Below are 23,069 nucleotides of genomic sequence, written 5' to 3' on the forward strand. Positions count from 1 at the left end.
AGGCGGTTGTAAGTCAGTGTTATGTTTGTAAACTTCAGACAGGGTGAAGAGCGTTGAAGCAGTGTTTCATATTATCACATCACTCCTGTTCTCTCAAAGCAAGGCATCTTTTTATAGCACAGCTAACGGGAAGGTGGATAACATGGAAGTGGAATGGGATTTGGGTTTGGCCCAGTTCAGAAACCTGAACCGGCCCAGCTACAGTAGGTTCATTCCAGGTGCTTTGTACACAAACTAAAAGTCTAGAACCACCTTCAGCATGGAACACAAGAACGTTTCATCATAGTCAATGTCAAGCTGTAGATATATGGCATATGGTTGCAGTGATAGAGTATACGTAACATACGTAAGTCAAGTATATTTTAATGCAAAGCCTAAAGGGGCCCTTTGTATAACATAGTATCACTGAATTATCAGTTTGAAGAAGTTTGCGTTTATACACCTTAAAGGGGTGGTTCAGGATTTTGGACATAAGACCTCATTTCCAAGTAAGCAAGTGTGATATTTATCAGTGGAGACCGTTTTCAACACGTTTCATCCAGTCCTTCTAATTGCAGAGTTCGCAGGTGCTAGGCTAGCGCAAGTCAACGGTATGTGCTAGCCTGCCACTAAAAACAGTCTTACCCACTCCACAGTACACCCGAGGCAAATAAATTATAACGCCAGACTATCGATGTAAATGTCTGTATTGATACTGTTATTTCTAACGTTATTCTATCCTTGCATTTCAACGATCGCATTACATTTTCAGGGACTAGTTTCTTACCACGACGGAATTATACTTGCTCTGGTTAGTAGTACTGCGCCGAAAAGTAAACAGTAAAGCGCACTCCAATGGGGATACTTAGTAGTAGCCTTGGTAATATCAGTCCGCTGCTGAGATGCAAAATGACTACTACCAACTTCAGGGACCAAAGTATAACCATTGCAACGCGATGCGAGGGTAGTTGTATTTCTTACACTATTCTATCAACACAGACATTTACATCGATTGTCTGGAATTTGCCTCGGATGTACTTTGGAGTGGGTAAGACTGTCTTTAGTGGCAGGCTAGCACATACCGTTGACTTGCGCTAGCCTAGCACCTGCGAACTCTGCAATTACAAGGACTGGATGAAACGTGTTGAAAACGGTCTCCACTGATGAATATCACACTTGCTTACTTGGAAATGAGGTCTTATGTCCAAAATCCTGAACCACCCCTTTAAGTCTCAGTAGTGCATATGGCCATAGTGCATGCTGCACAGTATGAATCTTCTACTGTATGTTTATCATAACAGTGTCAGGGAGAGTTCATACTGTACATGTATACAGTACATGTTTTCAAACCAAAAAGAACTGGTCATACTTTACTTGGAGAGTCCGCCCACAGATTAGATTATTAACAAACTATCTGTTTACACTCTGTTGCCTACAATTCATGGTTAAGACTTAAGGAACATGAATCTTCTCTGAAGTCCCAAATCTCTGTGAGCAGGCCACTAAAGTAAGGTGTTACTGAAGACCTTAGTAATAAAACAAAGCTGAGCTAAAATGAAATCTGGAAACAGCAACGAAGTGCAGACTGTTGAACTACTACTGAGCAGGTGTGAGAGTTAGATGTGCCTGCAGATGTGTGAGTAGACCTGCGTGTGTGTGAGATGCAGTCGTGTGTTAGTGTGTGTGTGTGTGTGTGTGTGTGTTAGTGTGTGGGAGCTGTCGACGTGCTTAAGTGTGTTTGAGCTTCAGTCTTGCTTGAGTGGTCTCTCCTAATAAAAAAAAACACCCAAGGCGCTAACCTGAACCCACGTCACATAGTGCCATGTAGCGTCACATCACCAGCAGGGTCGGGAGAGGGAATGTGAGCCATGCCAGTAAAGAGGCCATACAGCTCACGCCACGCACGTTCATGTTCAGATAAGGGCCGCGGGGGCCCCTGGGGGCCACGTCAACAACACCTTATCGCCTCTCAGGGCCACATGGCTCTTGGCACCAAAGCCCGTCTGACCACCAGAGCACCTGCTATGGCAGGGTTGTGGTTTGTCACTGGACTGAGTCATGCAAGCTGGGGCTGATGGGGATGACGCCACTCTGAAGTCCCAAGGCCCTAATTTGAATGAGGGGCAATGACTACTAAAGATGGGCAATGGGCAGAGTGTCTCGGGCATGAAGCAAAGCTATGGTGTGCTGCTGGTCCACCCATGTTTGCTCATGATATTAAGCTAGCAAAATGATTTGGCCGAGTTATTGAATTGGCTTTCGTTCTGTTGGTGTTTGCCATGTGTTAAACCTCACTCTCCCTCCATCTGTCTCTCACCCTTCCACCTCTCTCTCTCTCTCTCTCTCTCTCTCTCTCTCTCTCTCTCTCTCTCTCTCTCTCTCTCTCTCTCTCTCTCTCTCTCTCTCTCTGTCATGGCACCTTTGCCCTTACTCCTATTGTGTCTGCTTTGGAGTCAAGGCAAACTAAATAGTCTCTAGAATAACCCTCACACAAATAATGTGGACAAGATCTACAAGATGAAAGTGACATTTGATTCCTTTAACAGAATGATAACCTATTTATTTCATCAATTCTGATACTATTGTACATTTATGTTTGATCAATTTAAGTCATGATGCAGAGCTTAAACATGTATCTCAGCAACATATTCAACTGCATCTCCTTGAAATATTGAATAAGATACTCGTGTTAAGCTGGTTGCTTTCCTGTATATTGTTAACTGGAATACACCTTCATCCTCCCCCTCTCCCATGCTGAAAAGGACTGGTGTGTTTCTGGGGAGAGATAAATGTTTGAACGGATCTGCACAGTTCTGTTTCTATGGCTACAGTTAAAGTCTCTAAGTGCGCAAACAAAGCCTTCAGGAAGACTTAGCTGGCAGGTATTCCCCCGCTTCGGTTTTGTTGTGACTGGAACCACCAGAAGCCATGGTTTTCACCAGTGACTCAGGGCTGTAGAGTGGCTACCAAGCCCTTTTGAAGCTAGCACTATTATTCAAATTTGCTAGATCAGCCAGAGGAATGTCTGGAAGTATGTCTGTCACAACTACATTCCTACAATGTAATCATGGCAATGTTTATACGGCTATATAAGCCGACTATCCGATGCTGGTTTACTTGTGAGAGTCAGTCAACACCATTTTTACAGGCTAGCAAAAGATGAGGAAGAAAAAAAAAAGTAGTCAGTATGAGCACGTACTGTACTTAGCCAGCAGGCTAACCGCTAGCAGCATTTAGCCTCTGTGCTCTGAAGTGCAGCTGAGTTGTGCCCCATGTGTGATTCTGCGGTGGCTCACTGCCAAGGGGTGCCAGAAGAGAGGGTGAGTAACACACAGACAATGAGGGGCCTTTGGACAGACACCCTGGAAATGAACAAGAGACCCAGAGGACAAAGACGGCTTGTTGTTTGTGGTTTGGAAAACAGGCGGTAATGTTTCCTAGCACACACCATGCACACACACACACACACACCTGGGGCCCTTTCACAGTGTCAGGGATTACACGGAGTGTAATGAGGTTATAATAGACTGGTTCGATGGTAGCTGTGTGATATTCATTCATTCTCATACATTTCTATACATTAAGATAGCAATATGTTAGATTGTGTGTTTAACTGATATTATAAATCTATGAATCAAGATGAGAACCTACTAAATCTATGAATTAAGCATCCTACCATGTGTTCAGAGACCATCCACTCCACCTCATATATATATTCACTATATAGTGCAGTATGTTGTGAAAGAATAGATGCCCTGGACACAGGGCTAGTAAGTGTGCCCTTAATCATTTGTCATGTTCTGGCAACTCCTCTGTTTAATGTAAACACTTCCTATCAGACAGCATTCCTATGCTTAAATATAGAGTCTGGGGAAAAAAGAGAAGGTATTTTTAGCTGTGTGAAAAATTCCATACAGATAGACATACAGTAGACTGGAAAAACCCTTCAACAATGCCTACCATCCATGGATGTGAAGTACTTATAAGATATTTTTAAATGTATACATTTAAAATCTTCCTATCGAAGATGTCAACCTCTTGCATGATTACAAATTTGATCAGAGCCAGTCTGTTGCTTTACAGTCAGTTGCTGGGTCTTTACTTTAGCCAGGGAAGACCGCTATAGTGTGAAAGGCTCTGAGGAGAAGCTCTTTTAGTCTACAAAGGAGAGGATGATGCAAGTGTATGAAATCCAATGCTCTACGGTGTGAAGATAAACTTGGGAGACTTTCCCACATAATCTGAACGGGCCCTCGACAATCTCCACTACAAAGACTTGGCCCTGGCGAAGCTTACAGTGCTCTTCCAAGAGCAACAAAATGTCCCCCTTTAAAAAGAGGCAACACTGCTGCTTGCGTTGTAATTGATGTTTCAGTTTTACATCGGATTATCACAGTGAAGGGATGTGCGCTATTCAAACAGGCACACAGGCATTAGATAAAACACACAGGCTGATTCTAAAATGGACAACACTCCATTTTCCCCTAGCTCAGGTAATCTGTACAGTGATCAGACGTAGCCTACCTTCTCTAGGCTTAAGACAACAGCAACTACTAAAGGTACATTCAGCTATTATTGTTGGTGGTTAAGGAACTGGTTGCGAGTGTGATCCTGACAGTTGTTTATGTTTCTCCCATGCATTTTGATTCCTTCTTTCACTTGTTTTCAATGTATTTCTTGACCAAATTGGTGTAGCCCCCAAAATGTGAACCAACACATAACAAGAGCTCAAGGAGAGAAGCATAAAAAGTTAAATAACCAGTAATACTGGGAGATGCTTCCCTTGAGGTTACATCGTCTTGTTTTTTGACAAAAAAGTTACAGTCTATGCCTTCAGCCTCATTTGGTGTGAGGTGTGTTATAGCAGCCATCTAATTGATATCAAATCTGGACCAGATCTCTTTTCTTTGTAGACATTGACCTTTCTGAGGCCGCATGTGTGTGTGTGTGTGTGTGTGTGTGTGTGTGTGTGTGTGTGTGTGCGTGTGCTTGTGTTCCTGTCTACCCCCCAGTGCGAAAGGCTGGCCATGACCGCACTGCATGAAGTTTATAGAGAGATGTTAATCAAGCTATATTTGGCCCCAATGTGTCCTTACGGGGCCAGCCCTGGAGACATAGCTGGGATGGCCGAGCTAAGAAGCTGCAGTGGCTGAGCTCTGGGGCCTGGATGGATGGACTGACTGACTCACTACAGCTGTCCATTCCTTCAGCCGGGGCCATCTGCAGAGAGACACACACACGCCAGCATGCATATACATACACACACACACACACACACACACACACTTGCATACATACAGACAAACGGATAGAAAAAAAACACCCAGATACACACATGAAGACACACACATATATAAGGATTAGGGAGTTTCTACACAAATTTCACTGAAAGCACACTACTGTGTAGTACACTACTAACACAGGTTTACATGTACATACAGAAGGTAAGACGTTTACAGTATCTCCATGTACTACAACATACTGTACATACTTAAAGTACATTACTAAAACTTACCGACACAGACACTGTTAAAATCTGTTAAAACTATGCTAAGTAACCATAACCAAAGTAGTCACTAACACTCTCACAGTTACTTCCTCACTTACACATACAGTACACACAAGCATTTATATACAAGTCTCACAAAAAAACTCAAGCCTATATCAAACAAGTGATGTATGGGATATATGACAGGCTAAGTGGCCCCTGATCCTTGGGTTAGTCACATCAACACACACACACTCAGACTGCAGCCAGACAGTGTTTTTGTGACCCCCATCAGGGATTTTACAACTCACACACATTCACACACACAGACTTGTAAGTTGGGGGTCACCTTGAGGTATTGATGTCTTATTTCAACAAAGGCATGAGTCACAGCCAGTCCAGAGGATGGGCATTTTTATTAGTGGCAGTGTCCAGAATGACAGCGATAACAGTCAGTCCAGTTCTGAGTCTAGTTTAGCCTGTGAGCCACATGTATTTGTTTAACCCAGAGCTTTATCTATCACATACAGTATCATACAAGGGTATTAGACAGCTGATGTCAGTCACAGGGCACATTTAAGGAGATTAATAGCCTCATACATTACCAAGCCCTCGCCTCACATGCCACAGCATGTGAGCCAGTCTCTCATTTGTTTTTTGTTTTGTATTGGTTTTGTTTGGGGGTTTTTTTTCCCTCTGAAGGCCTATTCAAAATGAATGCAAAACTGAAGACAACGAATGAGGCAGTGGCCCAATCTGCATGAGAAGCGCGTGTGTGTGTGTGTGTACACACACACACCCATCCACTCAAGTGTCGCCCGTCGTGTGTAATCTGTAATACAAGCAAACAAAAGGGTCGGCTCTTGTCCCATCTGCCCTTGTGTTTGTGTCAGCTAAGACTGCCATGCATCACCACTGAGGTGGAGGAGTGTAACATACAGAGTAAATGGAAGTACAAATTGAGATGATAAGGCATATTTATCAGATGTGCTCAAGAGTTGACACAAAGGAGGTCTGCATCTCACTTTGTTTGAAGTAGCCAGAGGTACAATGCACCCATGTATTTCAGTGTACTTCTTATGTAAAGATTACTGCATGTTACAAAACATTGACTTAGTACATTTTTCTGATATAGTTGAATCATTATTTCAAAAAATATGTTTAAAGGTGCAGCATTCTATTCCAGTCCCATTTACCTTGCTGTCATATTCAACAAATAAGTCATTATGGTCCTCTAGTTGTTCAGTTTTTGCACTAAAATAAACTCATACCTGCATTAACATGGCCATGTAAATAAAAAACAAATATAGTGGCTTGAACCAAACTATAAACTATCCAAGCCAATCAGCACAGTCATTCAAGAGCATGAAGGGAGTGGTTGATTTGGCTGTTGAGATCAAATAGCATCAACCTTTCCCAAAACTGGACTGCATCTTTAACAACACAGCTGTTTTTAGACTAAGTGACACAGGCATTTGGATATTGTTGCCAAACAAATTATACTTTTATCTCCATGTGACAGAGAAATAAAAATCCTTGTCAACAAGCTACTGACCAGTGATGACATCACTGTTTAGCATCGTTGCTTCAGATTAAAAGATTCAAAACGTTAGAGCTTAGTGGTCCACTATTTTTCATTATATATGTAGATGACATACTAATGTCTAACTTATCATTGGAGGTACATTTTTATCATAAAGACCTATCATTTTATGTTCTATTAATTTCATTTTGGTTATACTGTAACCATACACAACCAACCGTGCCACCGCACATTGACAGGAGGAATGTGTCATATGAGTCCTATTGGTGGTTGCGCTCCACCTCCCTTTGATTTGACTGCCTCGTGCCTCTCCTTGACAACACCAGCACACCAGCCTCATCTCCACAGGTAACAGATGTGCTATAATTCTCATAACGTGCCATGGTTCGTTAGGCCTCTGCCTTAGATCACTCCAGCCCACCCCATGCACCACCATGCATGACCCACTATACCTCACTTCAGATGGACCCCTCTCATTACGGCCATTCATGTGAAATTAAGGTCAGCAGCAGTGAGATGCTCTGGAGGATTTAAACGGGCCAATCTATCATACCAGCTCCCCACTGCCCACCCAGCCACCCTCTGCCCCCTGTCTGCCCACTGAACCAGAAAGCAGGTCTGGGATTATCCTCTGCGAGGCTGTCCCCCACATCCGGAACAAAAGCAGTATTCTTATGAAAAGCCCGCCCACCCCCAACCCCAGTGGGACAGAGGGCGCACTTTACAATAATGCGCCTTAATAACCAAACACAGGGAAATATGAGCCATGCCCTGGTTATGACAGCTGGAAGTGAATCACAAGCTCCCCCAATGTCTCTTTACTCCACATGAAATGTGGTGACTATCTCCACAGATATTGCTTCTACCTCCTCTCCCCAACACTGGGACATAAATGTATATGAGTTTAGAGATATTGCAGCGATGTTATGTATCTGTGTGGTTTCGCGGTGCTAGTTCTGCTGGCCCCAACGGGGAGTCAGGCAGCCATCAACCACTACATGAGATGCACACTCTGCAGCGCCATTTAAAGAGCCTCAGATGTTTTAGATATGTGCACTTCGTTTTTTTATGTGCTTTCCCGTGCTCTGATAAAAGACAAAATTAATGCAGTGTTGAACATTTCAAATGTAAAGGAATAATGCAATAAGGAGCCAAATATCTGAAATGCAACATGAAGAAAACAACCTGCTGGACTTGATGTTGGAGGGACTGACCCTCACTAATCATCCCTTATGCTATCCAGGTTTTATTTAGGATCTTGTCTCTACACTGTAAAAAAGGGAAAGTCAAGACTGTCCAATTTATCAAACCATATTACATTACAATTACATAAACCAGTCTACTTTTGTATGAAACACAACCTTATTATGTTTGATTAGTCATTCCAGTTAAGCATTCCATTTATCTGATTTAATCTTGTAAGGTAAGCATATAATGCTCCAGAAGACTCTCAAATATTAGCGATAAATGGGTTTGGTTTTTTAACATGCTGCCCAGCAGTGACAAGATCATTGTATTTAAATATTTCTAAAACACAAACACGTAGTAGACTACTCAAAATTAAAGAAGAACAAGCCCCTGAAGATATCACTCAGTGAAGTGTCTGTAATGTTTTGAGGTGTGCAATAATGATACTGTTGCAAACCTTGTTATGTTATGGTACCGTCCGCTAATGTGTGAGTCATGCATGGGTAGTACAACTGAGAAGGGTCTGGAAAAAAACCTCACCAGACACACAACCAGCCTTATGTAAGACCTCTTATCAAGTTGTAGACTGAAGCTATGTTCGACTATAAGCTCCATCAACAGTAGATTTGCTCACCCTCTTTGTAGTTAGCATTGGCTAGCTGCTATTGGTGATCAGTAAATTATAAAGTTGAGTCCACCGTAACATTTCTGGGGATTAAGTGATCAGTAACCGACAGACTTCTTATAAAAACCCATTATGCCAATGCACGATTGCTTGTACCCAGCTGTACATTTCAGGGATGGCATTTGGTTCAGCAATGCGGAGGCATAATTTAATTGACTTTGATTTGTCAATGCCATGGTATGTCTAGAGTTTATGAAGGCCAAAGGTCGCTTTGACAGTTTTTAACATGTACAAGTTGTACTGTTGCATTAAAGGAAGGTACCTATACAACTCTGAGCATCTCTAATTTTACTAAACATAAAAGTTATTTTCATTTGGTATGGATCTGTTTTATTTTCTGCCACTATCTGCTATCATAAAATCTATTTTCAGTTCTCAAACGCATGATCTCAAAAGCAAATGTGTGTCTTTGTATGTGTGTGTGTGTGCGTGCTTGTGTGCATGTTTGTGTGTCTGTGTATGCGTTTTTTAAAATATTGATTAACTGTTCACTTTAGGAGATAGATTAACGAGCAGCTCTATCCCAGTCTCTGTGGTAGCATGCAGCGAATCCATAGCTTAGTCTTCTAAACGCCTTTAATGATTGCACTTTGCTTAACTGAGCACAGGCGATTTCATTGCTTCATACTGAAGGGCAAACATATCTCAGGAAGATCAAAGTCGCTGCACCCCACAGTTGCATAACTTAAGACTGAGGGTTTGTACAGCTTTGGCCGAAACAAGCAGAGCCCTGTGTGACATTACTGGGATGCCGGTGAGGAGTTGCTCACATTAGTATGGCTACTTAAAGCCTGGAGCGCGAGAGGCCGGCAGGACGCCCGTGCCTGGACTCTCATCAGTGGGAATAGTAGCATGCTTGCGTCCCACTAATCTACGTTCTTGGACAGCGTGTGAGAAGCAAGGATTACACGTCTTGGCTCCCACTGATGATGGGTCTGTAATCTCTCGTGTCACTGCCTGCACAAACATGACAGCCTGATATGTTGGTTGGTGTGTAAATGTGTGTTTTCTTCTCTCTCTCCTCTCTCTCTCTCCCCCTCCCCCTCCCACTCTCTCTCCCTGTCTTTTTGTCTTCTCAAAGGCCTTGACTATGTCAAGCAGAGATTTGCAGAGCCTATGGAGACTCCTGTTGAAGTCCCGGTGGAGAACGAGAAGAAGAAAGAGGTAGATCCGGACTCCCCTGCCCTGAGTCCGGGTGTCTCAGCGCCCCCCTCACCCACCAAGAAAGCCCCCGCACTCGCCAACAGCAGCGTGGCGCGCAAGATCAGCAAGGATCAGAGTGCCGCCGCGACACGCAAGATCAGCAAAGACCAGAGCGTCTCCGGCGTAAGCCGTAAGATCAGCAAGGAAGAGAGAGCCGCCATCACCGCCGAGGTCGCCAAAGTCGTGCCCGCTCCGCCGCATGCGCAGGTGTCCTTCCACAGCCAGCATGACGAGCCTCCCCCCAAACCACCAAAGGCGGCGGCCGAGCCAGAGTCCGAGCAGCAGGACAGGCAAAGCAACGGCATGCTACACCGCCAGCGGCAGTACCACAGCTACTACGTCAAGACGCCCGTCAAGGCAGCGCCACCGCCCGAGGAGCCTGAGGAAGAGGAGCCCGAGGAGCCCACGCAGTCCGAGCTGGCGCGCATGCCCCCCAAGTTCAGGACCCCCACGCCCGCCGGAGCTGGAGCCGGAGCCGGAGCCAAGACTGAGGCCAAGCCAGACCCCAAGCTCAGGAAGCAGGAGTCGATCAAGCCAAAGAGCCTGTCAGAAACCAAGAAAGCCAGCATGGAGATTCTCGACGTGGTCGAGGAAGAGTCAGTAAGTGCTCCAACCGAGCTATACTGTAGCTCCAAATCCACTCACCTTCTTTTTGGGAGTTCTCATGTTCCCATGATTCATATTCAAAGGGCCAGTCTAATCCTTAAGCCTAGTCCTGGACTAAAAGAGAATGTGGAGTACAGAGGAGATTTCCATTTAGAATAACGGGTAACCTAGGACTAGGCTTAGTCAAAGTCCTTTTAGGCAAGTGCCTCCACTCGGTGGCCATGCTTTTTGGGCACTTATCAGGCATCTATTTCGGCAGAAATGCGCGTGTGCAAGGCTTCACGACACCAATCTTGCTCCAGCGGCTGGCTCAATGTATTCACAACACAGCACATGATTGGCTCAATGTATTCACATGTCGACATTTTGCCATGGAAGGGGTGTGATACGCGTAGACAACTGCCATTTTGGCGTTACAAACTAACCCCATGCATTTCTATAGACCCTTTCAAGAGAGTTCCATTATCAGCATAATAGTTGGCCCCACAAGGCTTCCGTTTTAACATTCCATATGTTATCTTAATGCAGAGGAAGTAGATTGGGAACCAAATAGAACGTTCAAGCATTGTTTTTGTTTTTATTGTTGAAAGGGTCTATAGAGTGCAGCCTTTACAATATATCAAACTTACAACAGAGCTTAATCTATTGTTTTGGGATTGCTAGTATTCATCCCAAGACGAAGTAAAATAAGAACACACTCAAACTGTAAACACATCTGTGTCTGGGTGGTTCAGCGAACATGATTGACTGTGTGCTGAGGCATTAAGAGAGATGATTTGCCATGCTTTAAGACTTGACTTGAGATGATCAGATACAGTAGCATCTCACATCTCACTATCTTTTAGGAGTGACGATAGTGTTACAACTTAAGTTAGCGCAGTTAGCATGTCCTCATGACGATAATGTTACAAGCTAAGTTAGCGCCGTTAGCATGTCCTCATTCATACTCAGGTGTGCTAATAGGGTTTGGAGCTCGTGCTGAAAAAGAGGCAACAGATTTTATACTTATCTGAAAATGTGCTAGCTAGTTTTCTGCCTCCTACATTGAGTAGAATACTGTGGGTATGGAGGATACGCATGGCGATGGAAGCAGTGGGAATGACATCAGTAGGTTGGAAAGCGAATGAGTAGGCCTGAAGAAATAGCAGTGGACTCAAACTATGTTTGGGCAAGAACGTTTGATTTAGGGTTTGTTTGTTTTGTATAAAGATGTTCATGTACTTTAGAGATACTAGACAAAGAACACAATTATGTAGCTTTAAAAAAAGTAATGATATTTTTCTCTACACCTTTTGACATTTTGCTTTTGTCTGTTTTGACATTACAGGGTCCCAATTCAATATTGGTTGCCATGGTTATGCTTTTGAATATTGGCCTTGCAATTATTTTTGTCCATTTCCTGACATGATGCACTGGAATTTGAGGTAAGCTAATGATTTCATGTACCATACAGAGGCTACCCAGATAGCAAAATCAGATAGTGGCAGATAGTGGACCACCAGTGGCGTACCATCTCTTTAAATTTAACTTGTCATAAATATTTAAAAAAGTGGATGAAGTACCTGAATAAATGAAATAGATTTTAGACCAAAAGTGGCAAAATATTGGGGCATTTGTCAGCAACCCACCAGCGCACCGCCAGAAAACTGATGAACAAAATCCCAGCAGATCTGCCCCCAGTGGGCTGACAGTGGTCTGCCACCCGGTTGCTATCTGGGTATTGACATTCCAACACACAACCTTCTTTTAAATTTTGTCATAATACTATTAATCCATGTGCTGCTGTGCACTCAGATTGAATGTGAGGCAGTCTAGGCTTACTTATACTCTAACTGGACCTTGCCCTAGCCAGTCAGCAACAGCTAGTTTTCACGGGGTCATCCCTATGTTCCCCGGGTCCTATGTTTCCCGCTCGGGGTTAGGGTTAGGATTAGGGTTAGGGTTATAGTTAGGGTTTTAAAAAAGGGTCCTATGTTCCCCGGTCCCATACAAAGCAGGGAACATAGGACCCGGGGAACATAGGACCTGGGGAACATACAATTAAACACATTTGAAATATATAAATCAATCATAATGCCTTCTGAAAGAGGAGCCTAAAGGTAGTCTTGTTAGCCAAACTCACTATAGGTATAGCTTTGTTAGTGGTAGTATTCTTTTTCTGTGTCTTCCTAGTTTGCAATTTCAATAGGTTCTGTTCAAGCTGTGAGCTCTTGCGACATCATATTTGTCCCCGAGAGACTGCTATGTACCTAACCGTCTTAACTTTATCTTGGCCCCTTAGTGGAGTCATGAAAACCGTTGCAGTTGTGTCGACGGCCTTTAAAGAAACAAAATGGCGTCGGGCGACTCGGGATTGGCCAAAGGAGCTTTGGAATGAGCATGAACCACTGGAGATACATGAGACATGGAACATCCAGCGAAGAGACTGTTCGGCTTCCTGCCTGACGATTTGAGGCTCTTTGGGGGTCCTGTGAGAGCTGGAGTGAGATAATGTTGGGGTGAAGAAATATAAACACAGTTGTATTTATATGAAGAAAAAAATGAATAAACTATTAAAAAAAATAACATAAAAATCACGTTGAATCTGCTGATCTAAGCCCAATCCTCTGAAGTGTATGGCTTCCCTATCTGTCCTCGCACCCAGGGAATGAGAGAGAGAAAGAGAGGGAGGGAGAGAGAGAAATAGAGAGAGGGAGGGAGGGGAGGGAGAGAGACTTAACTGGAAACATTCAGAGATGCACTTTGAAACTGACGGGAGCCAACAGCTGCCTTACTATTTTACCATCTGACGTTTTAGTGGGGAGGTGTCCGCTCTCGGCTGCCAGGGGAACGTGTCCAGGGGACATTGTTGCCACGGGATTGCGTTCCAGCCAATCCCGCCAGAGGAAACTGTATGCGATAGGGGCGGCGTGTCACACACACACACAGACACACACAATCACTCAAACACACACACACACACACACACACATGCATGCATAGACACATGCAAAGACACACACACAGGCACACCAGTCTTATATCGTCAGCTAGCGTCACCACCTATTTCACCTAGCATCACAACTACATGCAGCTTAGGAAGGTTCCTTTGGTTTCTTTGACAACACCAACCCCCACCCCACTCCCTTGCATGGTACAGTTTTCATTCTTCTGTTTTCTTCTGTTGGTTTTGTTTTGTTTTGTTTCTTGTTGTAGTTTATTTCTACATGTTTTGCTTTGTATTGAAGTCAATGGCAAATTGGCAAAAAAAAAATGTAAAAGAATCACTACCTTCATCAAATGTCCTTCCCTCTTTGGTTGATTTTTGTTTGGTATAACAACAACTTTCACAAAGAGATGATATTCTAATTTTGAGAAATGTGCAATATGTTTTATTTTTTTAAAGATGGATTATATATTTTGCCAACTAAAGGTTTGTAGTATGGTCATCATTTTAATTCTTGTAGAAGTCATCTTGGCATCATTTTGTTTTTAATCACACAACTAGAATGAAATGCTGTGCTCTGACTTAAAAGGGAAACTTGTTTAGATTGACTACTGGTTTTATTGTTGTGCGAATCAACACTGTTTCAGCAAACAAGGCTACACTCAACACCACAGAGCTGAATTTGAAGTCTTATTATTAAAATAAAGAAACATGTTATTTATTTTGAGAATCAAATAAATTATGTCATGGTATTTATAGCCAAAGCTTAGACAGTTTTGCATGAGATTGTTGTCTTTTTCTGCCTCTGATGTGGAACTATGAAAGTGGATTATTAGTGATTTAACGACAATGTGAAACCCCTTTTTTGTCGAGGGACACTGCTTGCTTGCATATATTTGTGGGAAATAGGAGTTTCAGTGCGCTTTGGCAGACCCAAAGAAAAAAAGTATTTGTGTGTGTGATTCGATCAGGTAGAGCCGAGGAAGATATCATACCCTAGGGTAAGAGTGTTGCCTTTTAAAGTCTTTAACAGTTATACTGTTTACCTCAAATCAAGAGGAGGATGCGAATGAAAGAGAAAAAAGCCTCAAAAAGTAAAGAAGTCTTTGTCTTAACCTGTAGTGTGGAAATGGACTGTTACTACAAGTAGAGAAATGTTTTCTTTTTTGCTCTCTCTTGTCATGTTAGTGTTTGTTTTAGTGTATTCTTTGTTGCAGGTGCAGCATGGTGGGTTTTTTTTTTCACTTTATTTAAAAAGATACCATTCTCTGTATGTTATCACTTCAAAAACATTAATTTATTCTGTTCAAACAGCCTCGTTATGACAATGTATCGTTTCAGAATATTCATGTCAAAAATCTATCTTTACAAGGGCTTTGATGAAAAGTGAACTTTTATCTCACCTTTGATTTGACTGCTAGTTTGCATGGTTTATGAAGGATACATTATGTGACATAAATGATTTCTTATATGTAGGCAGCGCATATATCAAATCTTTGGAAATTGGTGTCAGTGCATCTCGCCTCTTGAGTAGAGTAGTGGCCTTGAGGTATAGAGGCAAGGTTGTGCATTGTGTGTGTGTGTGTGTGTGTGTGTGTTTGTGTGAGTGTGTGTGTTTGTGTGTGAGAAAGTGTGTGTTTGTGTGAGTGTGTGTGTTTGTGTGTGAGAAAGTGTGTGTGTGTGTGTGTGTGTGTGTGTTTGTGTGTGTTTGTGTGTGAGAAAGTGTGTGTGTGTGTGTCAGTGGATGTACTGTAAAGGGCCAGCATCTGAAGAGGCAGCCATGATGAAGTGTTTTTACTTGAGAACAATGATGTTTTATGCATACAAGCAACGTTGATGGGAAGTATGGTAATTTGGCAAGCTGTTATTGTTATTCTTTTCTTTGAAATGCAATGTAAATGGCCTCATTCATTTGATTATGATTTCAAAGACTTATGAACCATAACATCATACAAATTTAAAAGACGGTATATAGGTATTTTTTTAAAAGCAACATTGCATGTTGAAATACATTTATATACAGTGAAGGTTATATACTATTTATAAGGATTTTTACAGAGCACAATCCAACATCTCAAATGAATTTATGGTATTTTTCTAAAGATTTACTCAGCTGTATTTTGACAAAGGATATAACTCATTTCATAATGAACAACATGATGCACACAACCTTTGACGGAAAATATCAGATGTATCTATTAATGAAAGCCATTTACAGTCAGTAACTAATAAAAAAGGATTCTCATTGGACCTTAGGAATCAAAGTTGAACTGAGTGACTTTTGATATCGCCAAACCCAGAAAAACTATTGAATGGTGTTTAAGTCTAAGGAGATGTTTGTCTATATATAACAATAAAATACTTTATGCCCTGTACCCAGACCAGTACCTTCTAATTGTGTCTTTGGTACTTTTTACTCTTAAAATGAAACAATGTTCAAAGAACTGCACAGAGTTAAGGAGGACATGGGAGGTGGATGGGAGTCATTCTCTAAGAAACAGAAAGGTCACTTTAACAATTTGCTTTTTTACTGTCTTGATCAATATTTTGTGTAATGATTATTTTATTATGAGCAGAAATATTGCAATATATATTACAGTATCAATCAACTATTTATCACACTTTGACGCTAGACATCCCTATTTACTCTTCAAACTGTTTGGGTCAGGTTGTATTTTGGACCTCTTGAGTGTTGAACTAGCATGGCGTTACACCAAACTGTGCCTGCAATAAGTAACCCCAAGTAGCAGATTATGTTGGCCCAGATTGCACTAGTTGTTGTTTGTTTTTAGGTAGGCTACTCTAAGATATTTTTGCATGTTGTCTGCCTTTACTCCATGTTGCTTGTCTTTACTCTATGCTGTGTCTTGTGTGTCCATGTCACACCAAGGATCCAACATATGCTATTTCAACACACAGTGAACTGTATATTGCTGAGATGACATTAAAGAGAATTTGAGCCTGAATTTGAACTGATATTGGCAGATGTGGCCCAGGGCTGGCTCTGATCTGGGATGGTGTCGGGACCTGGCTGATGTGGCACAAGCCACCTATTCTGCAGAAATCCTCAACATAGGAAAGCTTGGTTCAAGTTCAACCACTTATTTCTCATAGTCTCTAAAGCGCTCGATACGATCTCTGCATAGCTCAGCCTTATAGATGGCATTAGAACAAGTTGCTAATGCCTTGCCCTAGTAATTTGCCAACACTGCTCTTAATCTCAAATAGAATACCATTATGTAATGATATAATAATCTCTGCTCTAGATATGCATGACCAAATATAAAATGTTAGCTATGACCGTTTTTTTTGTTTTTGTTTTTGTGGCTTCTACTACTGGTGGTGAGAGTAGACACCTGACCATAAGAAACTGTGGTCATTTTAATATTGAGACGAGTGGTGGTAAAATATTGGCTTCTGACAGCTGGTGGTTGTGTCGTGGCGGTGCGAAAGCGTGTGTAGGCCATTCATCATGTGCTGTGTAAGTTATCCGTTGCTATTCTGACCGAACTCCGATGGCTGGATCTGGTTCAAGCGTACACTCATCAATGACAAATATAACCTCGCTCCTTTTAAGTGGATCCTCTGTGGCAAGGCTACATGTGCAACCATGTCTCTATGACAACCAACGTCATGACAACTATGAGACAGGTTCTCTTTGTTCCTGGCTAGTCACACAATCTCTGTGCAGAACTTAAGCTTCCTTTTGGGATCATATTCATAAAACTTGGGATCTGGCCTCACAAAGAGGGGTAACTGATTTAAAATCAGAGGACAAGAGATCAGTTTTCATAAAGGGCACATTAAAAAAACAGTTTGATGAGGTACTGAAATGGGCTTTTTGTACATTAACACTGACTATTCATAACTGGGGGATAATGTATCACATTCTTCCTTATCACTAAACAAATAGCAAAAGGCAGAAATTAGAAAAGTTGTCTGCAACATGTAGGCCAGGCCTATTCACGATATTTGTATACATCATACACAAAATTCCTGCACAGCTTTCACAGACATTAAAATATTGTCACGGTCTCACTTTTTGCTTGAGTGGATCCGAGACGGCCATGTATTCTTTGACATACTTAGCCCTGCTAAAGCAGGGCCCTGACACATGTAATCTTAACCTCCATCAGAGGCTGGCTCTCCATCACCTACTAAAAAGTGTCTGTGCAGTGTGGCTAAAAATGGATCGGGTCTCGTAAGCAGTGAGAGGACAGGAGAGAACTACTGATTGGTTTCTTTAAAAAACAAAAAGCTGCCAAGACATAAGTATATAGAGGATCTGATTTCCCCTCCCTGCCCCACCCAGGGTCAGCATCCGTCATGCGGCATGGTGAAAATTGGACAAGGGATGGCACTGTTGATATCAGGTGTTGTTTTGCTGACAATTTTAGCAGTGTGTATGGTTTTTGACACTAGTGTATCTTTCAGAAAATTGGCGTAATGTCTGAAACTTTCTTAATCTGATCATATTTGAGTGCAGAGATTTAAACTATAATGTTCATTTTTTAACATACTGTACTTTTGTCATAGGTGTTACAGTAAACTTGGTTTCAGGTTATAGGCTGAGTGTCTGATGATCCAGAAATCATTCATCTTGTTAACATTATCATCTTCTGTGCAATCAACTGTAGTTCTATATAACAGGAAAAACTCAATCAGTCAAAGAGTAAACATATTCATAAAAATCCTTCACAGCAATAGAAAAAGTATTCAAAAATCAGCTTACAAATAGATGTTTGATATAATACAGTGAAATATGGAGGTCTCTGACCCATGTTTTGGATGGCACTTGACTTTCTTCAGGATTACAGCATTGTCGTACATAAGGGTGTTTGCATATAAATATTTGGGAGAAGGTAGGGGCATGGCATATGTGAATCAGGCAGTGGAGTGAGTCTCTGTGTGTTTCCTCACAACTAACGCTGAATCATCATTTTCCACTTTTCCACACAGATGACTGCTCAATTCTGTGCTCCTCAACAGTCTCATGAATCAGTTCATGACACTGTCATGATTTCTGTTCGCATGCCATTCTTGGCAGCCAAATCTGTATGGTAGTTACTTTGCCAGTTCAACTTATCACTGCCTTGAGCAGTATATCTATTACGTATTAATGAGACTATGGTGAATCTGTTCAAATGTTTACACATTTACACAGCCCTAAAATAAAAAAAAGCGTGTGCATATGTGACATGCTCTTATAATCAAAACATATATTACCACATTATTACCAGGACAGCAAACGCTGAAAAAGTGGGCTGCTACTGTGTCTGCTCTTGACTGTGATGTGTGCACTGAGTCTGAAGATGCGGCTGCAAACTGGATGAATCATTTGTAGTCTAAACAAGCTTGGCTTTGGCTTCCCTCAGGCCCCAAAGCAGCTAACTGGCTGTCATCTCCTGTTATCCGTTTATCTCTGCGTCTCTGAGCAGACTAATGGAAGTAATTCCTTCATTCTTCTTCAGATGCTTGCCTTTTGCTACTCATAATAAACACTCAATTCTAGTGAGATGTTGCTGTTGTTGTTGTTTTTACGCATGCAGGACAATTTATGTCTCACATTATAGTTCAAGTCAAGTATTCCATCTTATGTTTCATACATATCAAATTACATATTGCTAAATAAAAATGGAGGTGAACTTATGAAGAAGCTGCAAAGCCCTTCCTTACTTGACTACAGGTTGTAATCAATTAGTCACAGCTTTAGTCATCGCCCTGATATCTGAGTAAATCATTCTGCTGGCTGATTAAATGTCCTCATTCCTCAGCCTGTGCATAATTGAAAATGACAGATGCGGATGTTCTTCTAAACAAATTTAGATAAGCGCGGTAGCTAGTGCTGTCTGGCTGATGTATAGTGTTGGGCCTCTGCCCTCTGACAAATGAAGCGACCATGTGTCCATGGGAGGGACACCAGGCCATAAACAGGCATTAGTGCTCAACATTACTGCATTTCATCATTCTGTCTGGACCTGCATTTCATCGTTCTATCTGGACCTGGGAATATAAAGATGAAATGGATAAAAGGTTGAAGTAATGGTGAACAACGACCTGTAAAAATGTGCTGGAAATTTGTGGCTACATGGTACATTTTTAAATTAGAAGAAATGTGTTTCAAGCTGTTGTTTCTTTAAACAGAAGTCTGCAGATCCAGAATGTTCCAATAAAGCCAAGATTATGCCCTCAGGTGCTTGGTGCTCTTTGGTACAAGTGGTTTACAGTAACGAGGACCCAGATCTGCCTTTTGGGGCATGGCGCTTGCAGCACTAAATTCAATCTGACATGTGGAACTCCTTTCTAAAGAGGCAGAGCTCCGCAGCTGAGCTCGCTCCTCTTCTCGCCTCATTGTCTGTCATGGTGACCTTGTTTCACTATTAAGAGGCTTCATTCCAAGCTATTGTGAATCACTCTGCCTGATATTGGCGTATTGACCTTCTGCTTTCAACTTAAACACAAGACCTCACAAAAATATATATTATATGTTCTATAGTCTTGATTATGACCCACAGAGCTAAAAGAGGTATGTTACAATGAAGAGACAAATATGATGTTAAGTTATCTTATACTATGCTAATGATTTTAACATATACTATGGTATGGTTATTTTAACATGGGATTGTTTTTTTCCATCACAGCTTGTTTATCACCAAAGACGTTGCTGTTATGAAATGAGTTTGGTGTTATGAAATCATTTTGGTGTTGTCATTCCCAAAACATGTAGAGAAATTCTCGACCAAATCTTTTTTTCTTCCTCAACCAAACCGTAAACCAAACTATTGTACTGGCAATGAACTGTCTCGGAGCGCCATTATTTCATGACAAATCATTTGTCATGAAAGCTGATGATTTAATCTCGGAGTGCGGTAACCCTGAGGTGGAAAGACACCCCCCCCACACACACACACACACACACACACACACACACACACACACACACTTCCCTGCTCAGAGTCCTGGCTTGTACCCGCCCCAAAATAGTGGCAGGCACAGCTGCTGCGGGGAGGGTCATCTGCGAGGAGCTTCAAAGCGGCGGCGGCTCGTGACTCCATTTGATCATCTGTGTAAGTGCCGTAATGGGCGACTGGAAGGTCACTGATTGTTTCAAGCATGCATGAGTGTGGGTTGAGGGGTGTGTGTGTGTGTGTGTGTGTGTGTGTGTGTGTGTGTGTGTGTGTGTGTGTGTGTGTGTGTGTGTGTGTGTGTGTGTGTGTGTGTGTGTGTGTGTGTGTGTGTGTGTGTGTGTGTGTGTGTGTGTGTGTGCATGTGTGTGTGTGTGTGTGTTTGTGTTGTGTGTGTTGTGTGTGTGTGTTTATGGGAGGGAGATCAGTCTGGCAACACATTTTTACATAATGTACCCTTAATGATACAGCATGTGTGTAAAGGATTTTGATACCTGAATGAATCAAGAAATTCATGAATGAATCAATCAATCAACTAAGCCTCTGTCCAAATTGACCTCACTGAGCACAGACACCCACAGACGCCCACACAGACACACTTATGAAACACACATACAACAGGTAATACACTGCTCACATACTGTGCCATATGACCCACATAGCAAGAAACACTCACACACACAAACACACACACACACACACACACACACACACACACACACACACACACACACACACACACACACACACACACACACACACACACACACACTGCCCTGTTATCCTCGCCTGCATGCAGAGATGAAGCCTCTACAGTGTGGGCATGACATTTTCTGGGCACAGCGTGGAAGCAGCTGGCCCCAGGAACATACTGTAACACAGCCACCAGGCCACCCTAAAGCTGTTATTAGCCAAAATTACAAGGTGCCTGACTCATTTGATTAGAAGAGTACACAGTCACATTCCTCCATGCAGCGCCACGTCTAAGGTTTCCCCCTCCTGACAATGCCACTGTAATCATATCCTGCCATTGAGACAAATCTTTTGAGATCAAAAAAAGAGGGAGCTCCTCTGTTCGTTGGTTGCTTGGAAGTAGAAAAAGTTATATTCCTATTCATTCACTAGTTATATTCCTATTCATTCACTAGTTATATTCCTATTCATTCACTAGTTATATTCCTATTCATTCAATAGTTATATTCCTATTCATTCACTAGTTATATTCCTATTCATTCACTTCATTCAAGGTATACACCAATATTTTACAGAATATTCTGTAATATCTTTAAGGTTAAGTGTGTGATGTTAGGATATAACAGATGAGATATTTATGATATTAGCATATAACAGATATTTAGCAGTAGGCATTTTGAGAGCAGAGCAACTTACAATTGATAATATTGACAACAAAATCAATACTCAATCAATAACAATAATAACAGTTATCACAGTAATATTGACAGTGATGCATGTTATGAGGCGTATTATTATTCATGATGACTATTTGCAAATGCAAATGGCCCTGAAGTAAGCTGGGGATATTTTGGTCCTGACCGTCACAGGTCAAACAGCAGGACTTCCAAGCATGCACTTGGAGCGAGAGCCAGACCTCAGGAGTCTCAGACTACACACAGCCTCGTATTTCACCAGTCAGAGCTTTTTCTCTTATAAAAGGACTTGGGGTACAGTGGCAAAGTCACCGCATTAAATGGATACCTCTGTTGTCCTCTCTCTGCCACTTTACCTGGGCACTACTGTCGAATGACAAGACACAGTAACTGGGCTCATACAATATGTTGTATGTGGGGGTAAAGTGTTTGCATGCCCGTGTTTTAGGGACCTGCAGGGCACATCCCAAATTTGCCAAAGGTTCGTATGGGTATTCCCAGGCTAAAGATAACAAGGTTTATCCTATTGAATTGGATCCCTTCTCAGTAAGTGAGAGTGGGTATGTCAGGTGAGCTGAATGAAAGAGACCGACTGTACTTACTTGCCTCTCTGGCCAAAGATGGTGCAAGTTACAGTACAAGATGGCAGCTACAGTATCTTACTTACTAATTTGACTTCAGTGATACATGTTAATGAGTTCAAAATCTTTCTTTATCAGAGACACTATGTCTGTATTGTAGATGGTGTAAAACCAAAGCAAATCCATACACACTTCACAAGCTGATAGATTCTTTAGCTATTGTTCATGTGAAAAGGTTTTAAAGTGATTGACTGTTTGTGGATATAGATGATCCAAAAGTAGAACCCAATGGGTCATGCAATGCATCAACACTGAGTCAATTAAATTTGATAGTGCAGTGGGAGACGCCCACGTGACTGCGTGGCACCCGAATGTACGTAAGCTCCCCGGCACACTGCTGCGCTCACGAAAAGCCAGGGGACTGAAATAGCAGCTGGTAACCTATCCGATGTTGTCCCTTGTCAGTGCTGAGATGTTAGGCAGTGGTCAGTGGACCCTCTCAGCAGATTCTCTGCCTGCCCACCTGAGAGATGAGACCACTGACTCCTCAAGAAACCCTACCGAGCCCACCCTCTTC

General features: G+C 42.1%; 1 protein-coding gene across 1 annotated transcript in view; it reads left to right on the top strand.

Annotated features, from left to right (window-relative positions):
- jph1a (junctophilin 1a) overlaps positions 1–15,977 on the top strand; it is a 40,469-nt gene extending 24,492 nt beyond the window's left edge. The window contains exons 5-7 of the mRNA XM_076290845.1: positions 9,965–10,686; positions 12,020–12,116; positions 12,974–15,977. Coding sequence (XP_076146960.1) covers positions 9,965–10,686; positions 12,020–12,100 — 803 coding nt within the window. The 3' untranslated portion in view covers positions 12,101–12,116; positions 12,974–15,977. The remainder of the gene's footprint in view (positions 1–9,964; positions 10,687–12,019; positions 12,117–12,973) is intronic.
- Positions 15,978–23,069: the final 7,092 nt, after the last annotated feature.

The sequence above is a fragment of the Alosa pseudoharengus genome, unplaced genomic scaffold, assembly GCF_046254945.1.
Source record: "Alosa pseudoharengus isolate Yale_2024_CS ecotype anadromous, Long Island Sound unplaced genomic scaffold, YU_APseudo_1.1 YU_APseudo_1.1_scf_18, whole genome shotgun sequence".
In the NCBI taxonomy this organism is placed as follows: Eukaryota; Metazoa; Chordata; class Actinopteri; order Clupeiformes; family Clupeidae; genus Alosa; species Alosa pseudoharengus.